This window comes from Lagenorhynchus albirostris, chromosome 17 (assembly GCF_949774975.1).
Source record: "Lagenorhynchus albirostris chromosome 17, mLagAlb1.1, whole genome shotgun sequence".
NCBI lineage: Eukaryota > Metazoa > Chordata > Mammalia > Artiodactyla > Delphinidae > Lagenorhynchus > Lagenorhynchus albirostris.
This window is the reverse complement of record NC_083111.1, coordinates 54,290,198-54,307,288: the sequence shown is the minus strand read 5'-3', so window position 1 is coordinate 54,307,288 and position 17,091 is coordinate 54,290,198. Positions and strand designations below refer to the sequence as shown.

At 37.2% G+C, this 17,091-nt stretch overlaps 1 protein-coding gene across 4 annotated transcripts in view; it reads right to left on the bottom strand.

Moving 5' to 3' along the window:
* Window positions 1-457: 457 nt before the first annotated feature.
* The window catches only part of EBAG9 (estrogen receptor binding site associated antigen 9), a 31,373-nt gene continuing 14,739 nt past the window's right edge, over window positions 458-17,091 (bottom strand). For all 4 annotated transcript variants that reach the window (XM_060127411.1, XM_060127409.1, XM_060127410.1 and 1 more), the window contains 3 exons: window positions 15,393-15,500; window positions 4,558-4,649; window positions 458-988 (listed from right to left, as the gene is read on the bottom strand). In XM_060127411.1, coding sequence (XP_059983394.1) covers window positions 868-988; window positions 4,558-4,649; window positions 15,393-15,500 — 321 coding nt within the window. In that variant the 3' untranslated portion in view covers window positions 458-867. The remainder of the gene's footprint in view (window positions 989-4,557; window positions 4,650-15,392; window positions 15,501-17,091) is intronic.

The window sequence follows — 17,091 nt, the reverse complement described above, 5'->3', positions numbered from 1 at the left end:
AGCTTTGAAATAGTAAAACTGAAGGCTATATGCATTTGTAAATTAATACCTTTTGGTGGGGAGGAACTAAGGTACTTAAAGATACCATAACATCTTAAAATCTACAATGACAGGGAAAAACTACTAATACTAGCTTTTAAAACTCACAAGTTATAATAATGTAAAACAAATTTGCCATTTTAACTGATTTTCAATATGTTTATACATGTAATATAAATGACAAATATGTATAACACCACCATCTAAAAGAAAACAATGATGTACAAAATGTTTGTACTAGATAAAATTATTGCATTTAATGTCATTTTCTTGAAAACTGAAATTACCAGATCCCTAACGAATACCAGTTCAAGTTAAAGGAAATGTGTGCCAATACCAGCTTCTGACAACAAAAATAAGAAGTTAAAGCTCTGCAAGTCTGTCTGATTTAGGTCAGGTAATCATGGAAACAAAAGAATATTTAAAATTATTTATTTTATCATTATGCACATTGAAGGAAAGCATTATAGACAGCAGAGTTCTTTCCCACCATAAAATTTACACCCATTTAATTAGCTAGAAACACTAGCTTGAAGAGGTACTGATATATTCCATTTGTAATAATTTATCTACAGCAAACAATTGTCTTACAGTTGGAACATGTTGAAGAAAATATTGTCTCACAAGTCTTTTGTGTTCTTTGAGTCTCAATCACCAAGAGTTCAAGGGACTTTGAGAGAATCCTGGTGTCCTGTATGGCCTGATGAATGCATCAAAATCAAGCAGAGTATTTGTATTCTGAAAATACTCTTAGCTCCATACAAATGTTGCTTGGGTTGTGGAGCTCATATTTCTCCCACTGGCACTATGCATCTGAAGGACATTTTGTTATGAAAGTTTCACACCAATTTTGTTTTGTTCCTTCTTCATTAGCCGCTGTGCTTCCTTTTCCATTTTCTTCCTTTGTTGTTCTGCTGCTCTCTTTTCTCTGTCTGCTATCTTCTGCTGCCTGAAAAGAAACATATTTGTATTTTTACTTTTAGAAAACACTACACAGGTAAAATGGCGAATAAATTCCAGAAAGAAACAGCACTGCCCTTTTATTATCATCAAATTTAAGTTTAAAAAGTCTTCATTCTTCTCACTGCTTTGAAATTTCAAAGATTTTCAAAAACAGTATATATTTTTCTAATCTTTAGAACATGACTTACAAAATAAAAAAGGTATTATCTCTGGTCTAAAAATAAGTAAAATGGGGGCTTCCCTGGTGGCGCAGTGGTTGAGAGTCCGCCTGCCGATGCAGGGGACACGGGTTCGTGCCCGGTCCAGGAAGATCCCACATGCCGCGGAGCGGCTGGGCCCGTGAGCCATGGCCGCTGAGCCTGCGCGTCTGGAGCCTGTGCTCCGCAACAGGAGAGGCCACAACATGAGAGGCCCGCATATCGCCAAAAAAAAAAAAAAAAAAAAATTAAAATGGGGCATTCAGGTTAAGTGAAATGTCCAAAATCATAAGATTAAGGTTAAGAACCCACATCTCCTGATCCCTCTTCTTCAGATTATTTTCACTAAAACACTACTTCCATTGGACCACACCTTCTTTTTGGTACCATTCAGAAAAGCCTGATATTTAGGATTAAATATTCTGTTATTATAATAGTTAAAAATAGTCAGCTAAAGGATGTCAAGAACACAGATGTACAGAGCACAAAGCAAAGAGAAAATGGAAACCTAAGACATGACTTCCAACTAGAAGCTAGAAATCTATTTAAAGATTTGACTAGCTCTACTAATGAAGGGGCAGAATGGTGGGTATTTACTAATTACACATTATGAAATACCTTCCCCCCAGTCCCTCCCTAACTCCACTGATCTAGAATCACTAAACCCCTCTATATTTACTGATTTTTTTTAATTGAAGTAGAGTTGATTTACAATGTTCTGTTAATTTCCACTGTATGGTAAAGTGATTCATTTATGCATATATATACATTTTTAAAAATATTCTTTTCAATTATGGTTTATCACAGGATATTGAATATAGTCTGTATACTATACAGTCGGACCTTGTCATTTATCCGTTCTATATATGGTAGTTTGCATCTGCTAACCTCCAAGTCTCAATCCACCCCCACCCCCGCCCGGCAACCACAAGTCTGTTCTCTATGTCTGTGAGTTTGTTTCTGTTTCGTAGATAGGTTCATTTGTGTCATATTTTAGATTCCACATCTAAGTGCTCTATCATATTGATTTGTATGGGAAGTGGGAGTAGGAGTGTGGTGATGAAATAGGAGAAAGAAGAATAGAAGTTGGTCCTGGGTCTGAAGGTTTAGGATATGAGAAAGTAAGTCAAGAAGCACACAAGGCTGAGGAAGGAAGCTGTAGGGCACAGCTGGGCAGCAGATAGGCAACAGTGGATTATATAGAGAAAAATCTAGTGTGGATTATCCATATATGGGACAGCTCAAAGCTGGCTATAGTGAGTGAAATGTATATACACTTCTCAATCATACTTACAAATGGGAGTAAGCAGAGGTACGGATGACCAAAATTCAAGAAAGTAGAGAGCCTTAGTTTGGGCAACATTTTGACCGTCACCATCAATTAACTAAAATTTCAAAAGAATAGTTTTAAAAAATCTACTTTTCACTAGCTCTGCTCACTTTCAAGCAAAACTGATATCTGCACTAAAAACATCAAAATGTCTGTGGCAAAAAAAGAAAGAGAAAAAGAATTAAAAAGGGCTGGCTAGGTTACAAACGTAAGATAATCGAGCTTTGACCTAGTTACTAGCTGATATATAAACATCAACAATTAATATTTCTGGTACAAGAGGCAACTTAGACATTAATGCAGACAAAATATATTTTTCCTGTCCAGATACATGTCTGGAATCACAAGGTACCAGAATCTTTTTCCTTAATGATACTGATCATAGTACTGGCAGTATTTAAAGTGGTAATGGGGAACAGGCTAGGTTAGAGGCTATGGATTATGGATACACTTTTAAAATTCTCAGTGTTATCCTGAGGGCGGTAACAACATATGGAAGTGTTTTTGGCTCTACTTATGCAACCTGAAGCAAGAAACATGTCTATTACTGACTAATAGGATCCCTCTCCCAAGGTGTCATATCAAAAGCACTAAGTTTGAGTTTTTTGGTTTTGTTTTGTTCAGGGTGCAAGAAGATAGGGTGAAAAAGAGAAGGTTTTTGTACAGTGAATGTTCAGCTACTTGTGAACTCATAAACTCTACAGTGTTGGCATTAAGATTACTGGATTCAAAATGAATAGCTCCTTCCTTTATCATCCTCGTGGTTGATGACACCAATCATCACTAGAATCCCCAAAATGTTCTAAAATACCCAGACTTCTGTATCTATGATTTATCCAAAAGAAACAGAGTAAAAAATAAAAAATGAAAAAATAAGTGACACTTTTGAAATCCATGCAACATAAATGTTTACAATTTTAAAACTATTTCCTTTATACTGAATAATTATGAAGCAGGAACTAAATATTTAAAACTCTCACAAATTTACTAATGTGACCCCTTCCTGTTTAAAAAAAAAAATGCTGAAAACAGTAAGGACAAGATCAAAAAAAGGTCAGCCTTAACTCCCAGTTATTTAACTACACCCTCTGCTGGTTGTTCAAGGTAATTATAATTTATTGGTAAAGACAGGAAAGGACAACACAAAAACGAAATCAGTTGTTTCGTTAAGATAGTCAAATAAAGAGTAATTCATTTTCTATCCCAATTATAAAAGCCATATTTGAAAAAAACACATTGCTATATTTTACTTTATCATCTTGAAAAATGCAAAAGTAATTTAGATACATTTACATATCTGAGTTTTCATCAGTGATGATAGTCACAGACTCTCTCAAGGTAAATTTTCTTTTTGACCTAATGTGGTAGTAGCAAGAATTAAGTCACTGCTCACAAAAACAAAAAAATAGGAACATAACCAACAAAAACAAACTTGAAAACCTCCAGAATAATATTTTCTGTAGAGCAGGCAGTAAGTATATGACTTATGTTATCTACCTCAGGGCTTTCAAGTACATAAATTGAAGTACACATACAAATGTAGAGTACAATACAAGTTATTTTCAAACAGCAGTGCTATTCACTGCTCTATTCAAATGAGCAGTGCTGGCACTATGCCAGACCACGGGGAAACAAAACTAAAGGTATAACTTCTGACCTAGAGAACATACATTGTTGTGACTCACATTTCACGGCAGGACATTTCAAGAGATAAATATATTTTATAGGGAATGAAGTATAAAGCATATAGTTCAATATGGTGTATATATGTAAAAGGTTTCATTCTCCATTAATAAATTATTCTTTTGTATCTATATTGCTTTAAATTGTTGGTTTCTGTGAGGTTTTAATCATATAAAATAGCATATGTAGTCTGAAATACAAAAAAAACTATCCCATATTATCAAGGTTCAAATGAGAATGACGAAAAATACAACATTTGGCAGAATAAGCTTTCTTGACCTTAAATGCGACATGAACAAAACCAGTTCTTCTACTCAGACTGCAGTGTAAATATTACTCAAATACCTCAGAACTTCTTCCGCTTGCCAGGCCGCATCTTCTTCTTCTTCCCATGCATTGGTATTTTCCTGCCAGGTATCCAAGTCACCTAATTCAGGCTACAATAAAACAAAACAAAGCAAAATTACAATGGTCAAGAGCCATCCTTTTTCCACTCAGTGGTCAAGACAGTATTTTTGTTTAAAAGAATTTATTATTATTATTATTTATTTATTTTTTTGGCTGTGTTGGGTCTTCATTGCTGCGCGCGCGGCTTTCTTAGTTGCAGTGAGCGGGGACCACTCTTTGTTGCGATGCGTGGGCTTCTCATTGTGATGACTTCTCCTGTTGCGAAGCATGGGCTCTAGGTGCGTGGGCTTCAGTAGTTGTTGCTCGCGGGCTCTACAGCACAGGCTCAGCAGTTGTGGTGCATGGGCTTAGCTGCTCTGTGGCACGTGAGATCTTCCCGGACCAGGGCTCGAACCCATGTGCCCTGCATTGGGAGGCGGATTCTTAACCACTGCGCAACCAGGGAAGCCCAAGAAGAGTATCTTTTAAAGCATAACTCAGACATTGTCATTGCCCTGTATCTTCTCCACTTTCTTAACACATCCTATATAGGCTCAAATGATTGCCCCTGGTGTGCCTGGAACTGAGGGATTTCCTGAGACGCATGACCTTCCATACTCAACAGTCCTGGCAAGTCCAGGTTTCTTCCTATTTTATGTTTTAAATGATACTCCTTTTATATTAACTTTTCTTTTTTTGCCTACTTTAGTTTGGAATAGACAAGAATAGAACATTTGTTCTCTCTGTTATCTCTCTTTTCAGTAAGAAGAAGGAGTGGGGGGTGGAGGAAAGAGAAGAGACAGACTGATCCCAGGCTGGATTAGAGATGCTTGACTGGACTACTCTGTGCTGGGGAGATGAACTGGAAGAACCAACGTCTCCAAACTAGCATAGTCATCTCCATTTAAGCACAAGTAATTTTCTAGATTTTTCAGTGGCAGTTACTGTCTGGGTCCCAGGCAAAAATGACAAGTCAGGCAAATTTTACTCTTTATTGGAGTACTTCTTCTATATCGTGCTTCCTTTTGCCTGTCTTACTTACTTGATACCATCAGGCTGGCCACACTACCTTCTACTATTCCCCAGGCCAGACCTCTAAAAGTTCACTTTTTCCTTCCACAAACAATGAAAATGCTCATTCTAGAATGTTTAGTTGGTGGGGAAATAATTACATGCATAAAATAACTGGCACCAAGCTGTGAACAGATTTATTATATTCTCTTTTGAGTACTTAGACCTAAAACCGAAATAAAAAGTGTTGAATTTTCTGCTCTTAACCATAAATGAGATACAATCCACTGTTAAAAAATTTTTTTAAAAAATTTCTGATTGTATGTTTAATGTAAATTTCTAAAAGCAAACTAGCTAAATCAAAGAAAAGGATTTTCAAAGTCACTGAATGACTCTCTTGAAAAGTTATACCAACTTATTCTCCTGACAGCAGTAGGTGGAAGTCTTGTTTCCTTGTATTTTTGTCAATACGAGTAGGTAATTGCCTTCTTTTCTATCTTTGCTAATATGTTAAGATTTTAAATGGTGTCTTGTTAATTTACTTTGAATTTCTTTGAGAACTAATAAGATCAAACTTTTCTTCATGTTATCAGGTATGTCTATTTCTTATTTGTAAATTTATCCATTTTTCCACTGAGGTGTTTGACTTTTAGTGTATAAAACATTTAGATACAAAAAAGGTGAAATGACTATGACCATAAAAAAAAGAGTAACTGATCCTTTAGTAGAGACGGTCTTCTAAGTAAAAAAGAAGTTTTAATTAACAGATTTGCTACATTAAAAACTAAATACATTTGCCCATCAAAAACATCCAAACTAAATTATAAAGCCGATAATAAAGTGAAAATTGTAAACGATGACAGAAAAGAGTTAATATCCTTAGTATAAAAAGAGCTATCACAGAATTAGGAATTCTGTGGATTCCTAATCCACAGAAACTATGAGATAAAAAAAATATTTATTGTTGTTCAAGCCACTAAGTGTGGGGTTGTTATACAACAATGGATAGCTAATGTAATCAAGCAGTCAATAATTACTAATCAATAATTAATCAATCAAAACATACTTAAAAGCTAGGGTCTGGGAGGGGTCTGGACAGTGATGTGTTTTAAAAAGTTCAAAGGGACAATCATCGACAAGAAGACACTGGAACTCACCAAAAAAGATACTCCACATCCAAAGACAAAGGAGAAGTCACAATGAGACGGTAGGAGGGGCGCAATCACAGTAAAATCAAATCCCATAACTGCTGGGTGGGTGACTCACAGACTGAAGAACACTTATACCACAGGAGTCCACCCACTGGAGTGAAGGTTCTGAGCCCCACGTCAGGCTTCCCAACCTGGGGGTCCGGCAACGGGAGAAGGAACTCCTAGAGAATCAGACTTTGAAGACTAGTGGGATCTGATTGCAGGACTTTGACAGGACTGGGGGAAACAGAGACTGCACTCTAGGAGGGCACACACAAAGTAGTGTGTGCATCGGGACACAGGGGAAGGAGCAGTGAACCCAAGGGGAGACTGAACCAGACCTACCTGCTAGTGTTGGAGGGTCTCCTGCAGAGGTGGCGGGAGGCTGTGTGTCACCGTGGGGACAAGGACACTGGCAGCAGAAGTTCTGGGAAGTACTCCTTGGCGTGAACCCTCCAAGAGTCTGTCATTAGCCCCACCAAAGAGCCCAGGTAGGCTCCAGTGTTGGGTTGCCTCAGGCCAAAAAACCAACAGGGAGGGAACCCGGCCACACTCTTCAACCGTCAAGCGGATTAAAGTTTTACTGAGCTCTGCCTACCAGAGCAACAGTCAGCTCTACCCACCACCAGTCCCTCCCATCAAAAAACTTACACAAGCCTCTTAGATAGCCTCATCCACCAGAGGGCAGACAGCAGAAGCAAGAAGAACTACAATCCTGCAGCCTGTGGAACAAAAACACATTCACAGAAAGAGACAAGATGAAAAGGCAGAGGGCTATGTACCAGATGAAGGAACAAGATAAACCCCCAGAAAAATGACTAAATGAAGTGGAGATAGGCAACCTTCCAGAAAAAGGATTCAGAATAATGATAGTGAAGATGATCCAGGACCTCGGAAAAAGAACGGAGGCAAAGATGGAGAAGGTGTAAGAAATGTTTAACAAAGACCTAGAAGAATTAAAGAACAAACAAACAGAGATGAACAATACAATAACTGAAATGAAAACTACACTAGAAGGAATCAATAGCAGAATAACTGAGGCAGAAGAACCGATAAGTGACCTGGAAGACAGAATGGTGGAATTCACTGCTGTGGAACAGAATAAAGAAAAGAGAATGAAAAGAAATGATGACAGCCTAAGAGACCTCTGGGACAACATTAAACGCAACAACATTCACATTATAGGGTTCCCAGAAGAAGAAGAGAGAGAGAAAGGACCAAAGAAAATATCTGAAGAGATTATAGTCGAAAACTTCCCTAACATGGGAAAGGAAATAGACACCCAAGTCCAGGAAGCGCAGAGTCCCATACAGGATAAACCCAAGGAGAAGCACATCAAGACACATAGTAATCAAATTGGCAAAAATTAAAGACAAAGAAAAATTATTGCAAGCAGCAAGGGAAAAATGACAAAATAACCTACAAGGGAACTCCCGTAAGGTTAACAGCTGATTTCTCAGCAGAAACTCTAAGCCAGAAGACAGTGGCATGATATACTTAAAGTGATGAAAGGGAAGAACCTACAACCAAGATTACTCTACCTGGCAAGGATCTCATTCAGATTCGATGGAGAAATCAAAAGCTTTACAGAAAAGCAAAAGCTAAGAGAATTCAGCACCACCAAACCAGCTCTACAACAAATGCTAAAGGAACTTCTCTAAGTGGGAAACACAAGAGAAGAAAAGGACCTACAAAAACAAACCCAAAACAATTAAGAAAATGGTCATAGGAACATACATATTGATAATTACCTTAAATGTGAATGGATTAAATGCTCCAACCAAAAGACACAGGCTTGCTGAATGGATGCAAAAACAAGACCCATCTATATGCTGTCTACAAGAGACCCACTTCAGACCTAGGGACACATACAGACTGAAAATGAGGGGATGGAAAAAGATATTCCATGCAAATGGAAATCAAAAGAAAGCTGGAGTAACAATACTCATATCAGATAAAATAGACATTAAAATAAAGAATGTTACAAGAGACAAGGAAGAACACTACATAATGATCGAAGGATCAATCCAAGAAGAAGATATAACAATTATAAATATATATGCATCCAACATAGGAGCACCTCAATACATAAGGCAACTGCTAACAGCTATTAAAGAGGAAATCGACAGTAACACAATAATAGTGGGGGTCTTAAACACTTCACTTACACCAATGGACAGATCATCCAAAATGAAAATAAATAAGGAAACAGAAGCTTTAAATGACACAACAGACCAGATAGATTTAATTGATATTTATAGGATATTCCATCCAAAAATAGCAGATTACACATTCTTCTCAAGTGCACACGGAACACTCTCCAGGATAGATCACATCTTGGGTCACAAATCAAGCCTCAGCAAATTTAAGAAAATTGAAATCATATCAAGCATCTTTTCTGACCACAACGCTATGAGATTAGAAATGAATTACAGGGAAAAAAATGTAAAAAAACACAAACACATGGAGGCTAAACAATACGTTACTAAATAACCAAGAGGTCACTGAAGAAATCAAAGAGAAAATCAAAAAATACCTAGAGACAAATGACAATGAAAACACGATGATCCAAAACCTATGGGATGCAGCAAAAGCAGTTCTAAGAGGGAAGTTTATACCTATACAAGTCTACCTCAAGAAACAAGAAAAATCTCAAATAAACAATCTAACCTTACACCTAAAGGAACTAGAGAAAGAAGAACAAACAAAACCAAAGTGAGCAGAAGGAAAGAAATCATAAAGATCGGAGCAGAAATAAATGAAATAGAAACAAAGAAAACAATAGCAAAGATCAATAAAACTAAAAGCTGATTCTTTGAGAAGATAAAATTGATAAACCATTAGCCAGACTCATCAAGAAAAAGAGGGAGAGGACTCAAATCAATAAAATTAGAAATGAAAAAGGAGAAGTTACAACAGACACCACTGAAATACAAAGCATCCCAAGAGACTACTACAAGCAACTGTATGCCAATAAAATGGACAACCTGGAAGAAATGGACAAATTCTTAGAAAGGTATAACCTTCCAAGACTGAACCAGGAAGAAATAGAAAATATGAACAGACCAATCACAAGTAATGAAATGGAAACTGTGATTAAAAATCTTCCAACAGGGCTTCCCTGGTGGCACAGTGGTTGAGAGTCCGCCTGCCGATGCAGGGGACATGGGTTCGTGCCCCAGCCCGGGAAGATCCCACAAGCCACAGAGTGGCTGGGCCCACGAGCCATGGCTGCTGAGCCTGCGCCTCCAGAGCCTGTGCTCCGCAACGGGAGAGGCCACAACAGTGAGAGGCCCATGTACCGCAAAAAAAAAACAAACAAGTCTTCCAACAAACAAAAGTCCAGGACCAGATGGCTTCACAAGTGAATTCTATCAAACACTTAGAGAAAAGCTAACACCCATCTTTCCCAAACTCTTCCAAAAAATTGCAGAGGAAGGAACATTCCCAAACTCATTTTATGAGGCCACCATCATCACCCTGATACCAAAACCAGACAAAGATACTACAAAAAAAGAAAATTACAGACCAATATCACAGATGAATACAGATGCAAAAATCCTCAACAAAATACCAGCAAACAGAATCCAAGAACACATTAAAAGGATCATACACCATGATCAAGAGTGATTTAACCAAGGGATGTAAGGATTCTTCAATATACGCAAAGCAATCAATGTGATACATCATATTAACAAATTGAAGAATAAAAACCATATGATCAACTCAATAGACGCAGAAAAAGCTTTTGACAAAATTCAACACCCATTTATGATTAAAACTCTCCAGAAAGTGGGTATAGAGGGAACCTACCTCAACATAATAAAGGCCATATACGACAAACCCACAGCAAACATCATTCTCAATGGTGAAAAACTGAAAGCATTTCCTCTAAGATCAGGAACAAGACAAGGATGTCCACTCGCACCACTATTATTCAACATAGTTTTGGAAGTCCTACCACGGCAATCAGAGAAGAAAAAGAAATAAAAGGAATACAAATTGGAAAAGAAGTAAAACTGTCACTGTTTGCAGATGACATGATAGTATACATGGAGAATCCTAAAAATGCCACCAGAAAACTACTAGAGCTAATCAATGAATCTGATAAAGTTGCAGGATACAAAATTAATGCACAGAAATCTCTTGCATTCCTATACACTAATGATGAAAAATCTGAAAGAGAAATTAAAGAAACACTCCCATTTACCATTGCAACAAAAAGAATAAAATACCTAGGAATAAACCTACCTAGGGAGACAAAAGACCTGTATGCAGAAAACTATAAGACACTGAGGAAAGAAATTAAAGATGATACCAACAGATGGAGAGATATACCATGTTCTTGGATTGGAAGAATCAATACTGTGAAAATGACTATACTACCCAATCTACAGATTCAATGCAAACCCGATCAAATTACCAATGGCATTTTTTACAGAACTAGAACAAAACATCTTAAAATTTGTATGGAGACACAAAAGACGCCGAATAGCTAAAGCAGTCTTGAGAGAAAAAAACGGAGCTGGAGGAATCAGACTCCCTGACTTCTGACTATACTACAAAGCTACAGTAATCAAGACAATATGGTACTGGCACAAAAACAAAAACGCAGATCAATGGAACAAGATAGAAAGCCTAGAGATAAACCCAGGCACATATGGTCAACTAATCTTTTACAGAGGAGGCAAGGATATACAATGCAGAAAAGACAGTCTCTTCAATAAGTGGTGCTGGGAAAACTGGACAGCTACATGTAAAAGAATGAAATTAGAACACTCCCTAACACCATACACAAAAATAAACTGAAAATGGATTTGAGACCTAAATGTAAGACCAGACACTATAAAACTCTTAGAGGAAAACATAGGAAGAACACTCTTTGACATAAATCACAGCAAGATCTTTTTTGATCCACCTCCTAGAGTAATGGAAATAAAAACAAAAATAAACAAATGGGACCTAATGAAACTTCAAAGCTTTTGCACAGCAAAGGAAACCATAAACAACACGAAAGGATAACCTTCAGAATGGGAGAAAATATTTGCAAACGAATCAACGGACAAAGGATTCATCTCCAAGATATATAAACAGCTCATGTAGCTCAATATTAAAGAAACAAACAACCCAATCCAAAAATGGGCAGAAGACCTAAATAGACATTTCTCCAAAGAAGACATACAGATGCCCAAGAGGCACATGAAAAGCTGCTCAACCTCACTAATTATTCGAGAAATGCAAATCAAAACTACAATGAGGTATCACCTCACACTAGTTAGAATGGGCATCATCAGAAAATCTATAAACAACAAATGCTAGAGAGGATGTGGAGAAAAGGGAACCCTCTTGCACTGTTGGTGGGAATGTAAATTGATACAGCCACTATGGAGAACATTATGGAGGTTCCTTAAAAAACTAAAAATAGGGCTTCCCTGGTGGCGCAGTGGTTGAGAGTCCGCCTGCCGATGCAGGGGACGTGGGTTCGTGCCCCGGTCCGGGAGGATCCCACATGCCGCGGAGCGGTTGCGCCCGTGAGCCATGGCCGCTGAGCCTGCGCGTCCGGAGCCTGTGCTCCGCAACGGGAGAGGCCACAACGGTGAGAGGCCCGCGTACCACAAAAAAAAAAAAAAAAAAAAAAAAAACAAAACTAAAAATAGAATACCATATGATCCAGCAATCCCACTACTGGGCATATACCCAGAGAAAACCATAATTCAAAAAGACACATGCACCCCAATGTTCATTGCAGTACTATTTACAATAGCCAGGTCATGGAAGCAACCTAAATGCCCATCGACAGACAAATGGATAAAGAAGTAGTGGCACATATATACAATGGAATATTACTCAGCCATAAAAAGGAACAAAATTGAGTCATTTGTTGACACGTGGATGGAACTAGAGACTGTCACACAGAGTGAAGTAAGTCAGAAAGAGAAAAACAAATATCATATATTAATGCATGCACGTGGAACCTAGAAAAATGGTACAGATGAACCGGTTTGCAGGGCAGAAGTTGAGACACAGATGTAGAGAACAAACGTATGGACACCAAGTGGGGAAAGCCGTGGGGGGGTGGGGATGGTGGTGTGCTGAATTGGGTGATTGTGATTGACATGTACACACTGATGTGTATAAAATTGGTGACTAATAAGAACCTGCTGCATAAAAAAATAAATAAAATTAAATTTAAAAATTTTTTTTAAAAAAAGGGCTTCCATGGTGGCACAGTGGTTAAGAATCTGCCTGCCAATGCATGGGACACAGGTTCGTGCCCTGGTCCAGGAAGATCCCACATGCCGCGGAGCAACTAAGTCCGTGCACCACAACTACTGAGCCTGTGCTCTAGAGCCCACAAGCCACAACTACTGAGCCCACTTGTCACAACTACTGAAGCGTGCGTGCTTAGAGCCTGTGCTCCGTAACAAGAGAAGCCACCGCAATGAGAAGCCTGCACACCGCAACGAAGAGTAGCCCTCACTCACCATAACCAGAGAAAGCCTGCACACAGCAACAAAGACCCAACACAGCCAAAAATAAATAAATTTATTAAAAACAAAAACTAATACTAAACTTTCTTTGGGTTATTTGTATGGAAATATATTAATATAAATGTTTCAGACATTACATGAAATTCCTAAAAATCTTATATGTACTGGTAGAATGTTATAAGTCATAATCCTAGTTACTTTAAAATGTATATCTCAGAAATAACTAAATTTCCTTGTCAATTGTATTATCATGAACTTTCATCAAATCTTTAACAGTGGTCATTTTTAAGTCTTCTGTCATTTACAGACAGTTCTGGGTGTACTCTGATGCTTTTGCAAAAATGTTCCTATAAACGGGTTTCATCTTCAAGGAATTCATGGAAGAGACTGACAAGTACAGGTTTCTGGCAACTGACTATACTGCTGAACTGAATGAATAAGCATTTTCAGAACTCTAATGGAAAACTGATGAATTCATAAAAGTGCTAACAAAAGATCAAGATGAAAAAAAATTAATTACATGGGACTGAGTGAACTGATGAGGATGATTTTAGTTTTTGTGACTATTTGAATAAAACAAAAAACCCCAAAAAACCAACATCTACTTACGTAAGCAGATTGAACATTAAGCAAGATGCAAGAATTTAATATTTTTCTTCCCTAAATGCAAAGTAATGGTTTGCGTTTGAGATGTACACTTATTGGTAATCTGGCTATCGTTTTATATATTTAGTCACTGCTTTTTATATCGCAGTTCTAAGGAAAGCTTTTAGTCTAGAAAGTACTTTATATATACTTTTGAGTACCTTCGACTTCCATTTCAGACTCCTCATATTCCAAATGTGAACTTGTCTTAATCAGTTGGAAAGAATGTATAGATTTATGGAGCTAATTTAAGAAATAGAGCACTTCTACTGAGAAAAGAGTTTTCTCATATCAACACCAGATAAAAAAATGACTTAGTTTGATATAAGAATTTCAGTCATTTATAGGAGAGTTTCCACAATGATTTTTCCCTTTGTTTCTAATAAATTAAATGTGACATCTCTGTATCAACAAAAAAAAAAAGAAAAGAAAAGTTCAAAGTTGATTCTGATAGCCTCCAAGGTTGAAAATCACAGCTATATACTTTCCTCACTACTTTTGTCCATAGAAGTGTTGTATTTAAGTCAAATCTATTTTAAGTTAAACCACACTTTAAATGTAAATATACTCTACTAGGGAAACAATTCATAACTTACTTAAAAATAACCTGCTATTAAGGTTAAATTTTAGTGGTAATCTCTTTAAAGGTCATATTTTTTTTTCACACACACACACACACACACACTGTATTTTATTTTTACAAGAGATAAATAAACTGACACCAAGCATTGCAAATGGATGACCGCAACAAAAGCAACGACTGCAATTACCAAACACGAAACACACTCACACTATGTCACAATATTGACATTCAGTCCAGTAATACTCCACTGTAACAGGTCCTTTACTTTGCAGTGAAAATTGATTTGTATATCTTTTGCCTCTGAGTCCTTGTGGGATTTTTTTATTTTTATTCAAACAGAAAGTCACAAAAATTATAATCATCCTCATCAGTTCACTCAGTCCCATGTAATTTTTTCTTCCATCTTGATCTTTTGTTAGCACTTTTATGAATTCATCAGTTTTCCATCAGAGTTCTGAAAATGCTTATTCATTCAGTTCAGCAGTATAGGCAGTTACCAGAAACCTGTACTTGTCAGAGTCTTTTCCATGAATTCCTTGAAGATGAAACCCTTTTATAGGAACATTTTTGCGAAAGCATCAGAGTACACCCAGAACTGTCTGTAAATGACAAAAGACTTAAAAATGTAAAGGTCATATTTTTCAATAACATTTTTGTCTCTTTTATGTGTACAATGGACCCTGATCTTCATATCTGATATAATTTATAATCTCATAAAAGGACAGGATTGGTAACCTCTCTTGATCTGCTACACCTGTTTCAAAGTCATACAAATACAAATACTATGTTCAATTCATTTTAATTTTTTTCTTCTTCTTTTAAGAAAATAGAAATTAAAAAAAGCTCTTGCCTAGATACCATTAGCATACTTACAGATTGATGAATAAAAGGCATATCTTGTGTAGCTGCTAGTCTACTAGAGAAACCTGTGCTACCATCTGGGATGCCAAAATTTAATGGTTCTCTCTTCTTAATAATGATCTGAAAGATTAATTGAAAGAGAATTATAGGAACATTTTACACATCACTATATAAACACAGACAAATTAACTGACCAAAGCATTTTATAATTATTTAAAATATGTTCTACCTTTCTTCTTTTAAAATTTACAATGTAAAAAAATTTTTTTTAAAGTCTATATAGAGCACCAAAATTCTTAGGCAACTGTCACACAAATCAGTTGCATACTAAGAAAAACTATATTTCACTTTTTTCTAAAACAATAAATTTTCCTCTTCCGCTTTCCCTACTTTCCCTGGACCCCCCAAAATATAATTAGGCATTTTTAGTCACTGTATTAAACAAGAACATGTATCATATCCTACCAGAAGTATAACCAGTTCTCTAAGTATGTGGGTATCTATGAATACATTAACTCTTTCAGGCCAGTAGTATTAGTTTTGTAGCTTAAAAGTATTTTCATTCTAACTAATTTATTCAGGTACTATTGCAATATACTGAGTTCCTATTAAGAGCAGCAAAATAGACTTTCAAAATAAAAGGTACTCATCTACTAAGAAATTCACTTAAAACTCCTTGAAAAATATATAACTTAATGCATTTGGACAACTCAACAAAAACAACTATGATTACAGCATGTAAATGTTATCAGCCTTGAAAATCTAAAAATAAACATACAGATGAAACTGGCTGGAAGGTAGAAGAGGGTGAAAAACCCTATTAGAGAATTGTGGAATAAATAATGTCCTCATTTTATAAGTATATTTATAAAAAATATTTTCTATGCTTGATAGAACAATGGAACTTTAAGTATTTTTTTCTTTTGAAAACAGCAGGATGACTGATGAGGTAGATTGGAATAAAAACATTACCGTATTTGAAAAGGGGGTAAGAGGATATGAAATAAACCCCCGTTTACCATAGTATGCAGTCAGTGGACAATATCTGTGATTGGTAAATCAAGACATAGCAATATAAGAATACTACATACAGATATGATGAAAAATGCTAGAAGCCCAAACAGAAAAAGTTACGGGTGGCTGCTTTTAGAAAGTAGAACTGGTATGAAGAATGATGGGGCAGAAGTCTATTGATTTTCTTTTTTGTTGTTGTTTTGCAGTACACGGGCCTCTCACCGTTGTGGTCTCTTCCGTTGCGGAGCACGGGCTCCGCGGCCATGGCTCATGGGCCCAGCCACTCCGCGGCATATGGGATCTTCCCGGACCGGGGCACGAACTGTGTCCCCAGCGTCGACAGGCACACTCTCAACCACTGAGCCACCAGGGAAGCCCTATTGCTTTTCATTATAAGCTCTTCTATATTCTTTGATTTAAAAACAATTTTCAGGGACTTTCCTGGTGGCACAGTGCTTAGGAATCTGCCTGCCAATGCAGGGGACATGGGTTCGAGCCCTGGTCCAGGAAGATCCCACATGCCACAGAGCAACTAAGCCCGTGTGCCACAACTACTGAAGCCCGTGCACCTAGAGCCAATGCTACGCAACAAGAGAAGCCACCGCAATGAGAAGCCCGTGCACCGCAATGAAGAGGAGTTCCGGCTCGCCGCAACTAAGAAAGCCGGCGCGCCGCAACTAAGAAAGCCGGCGCGCAG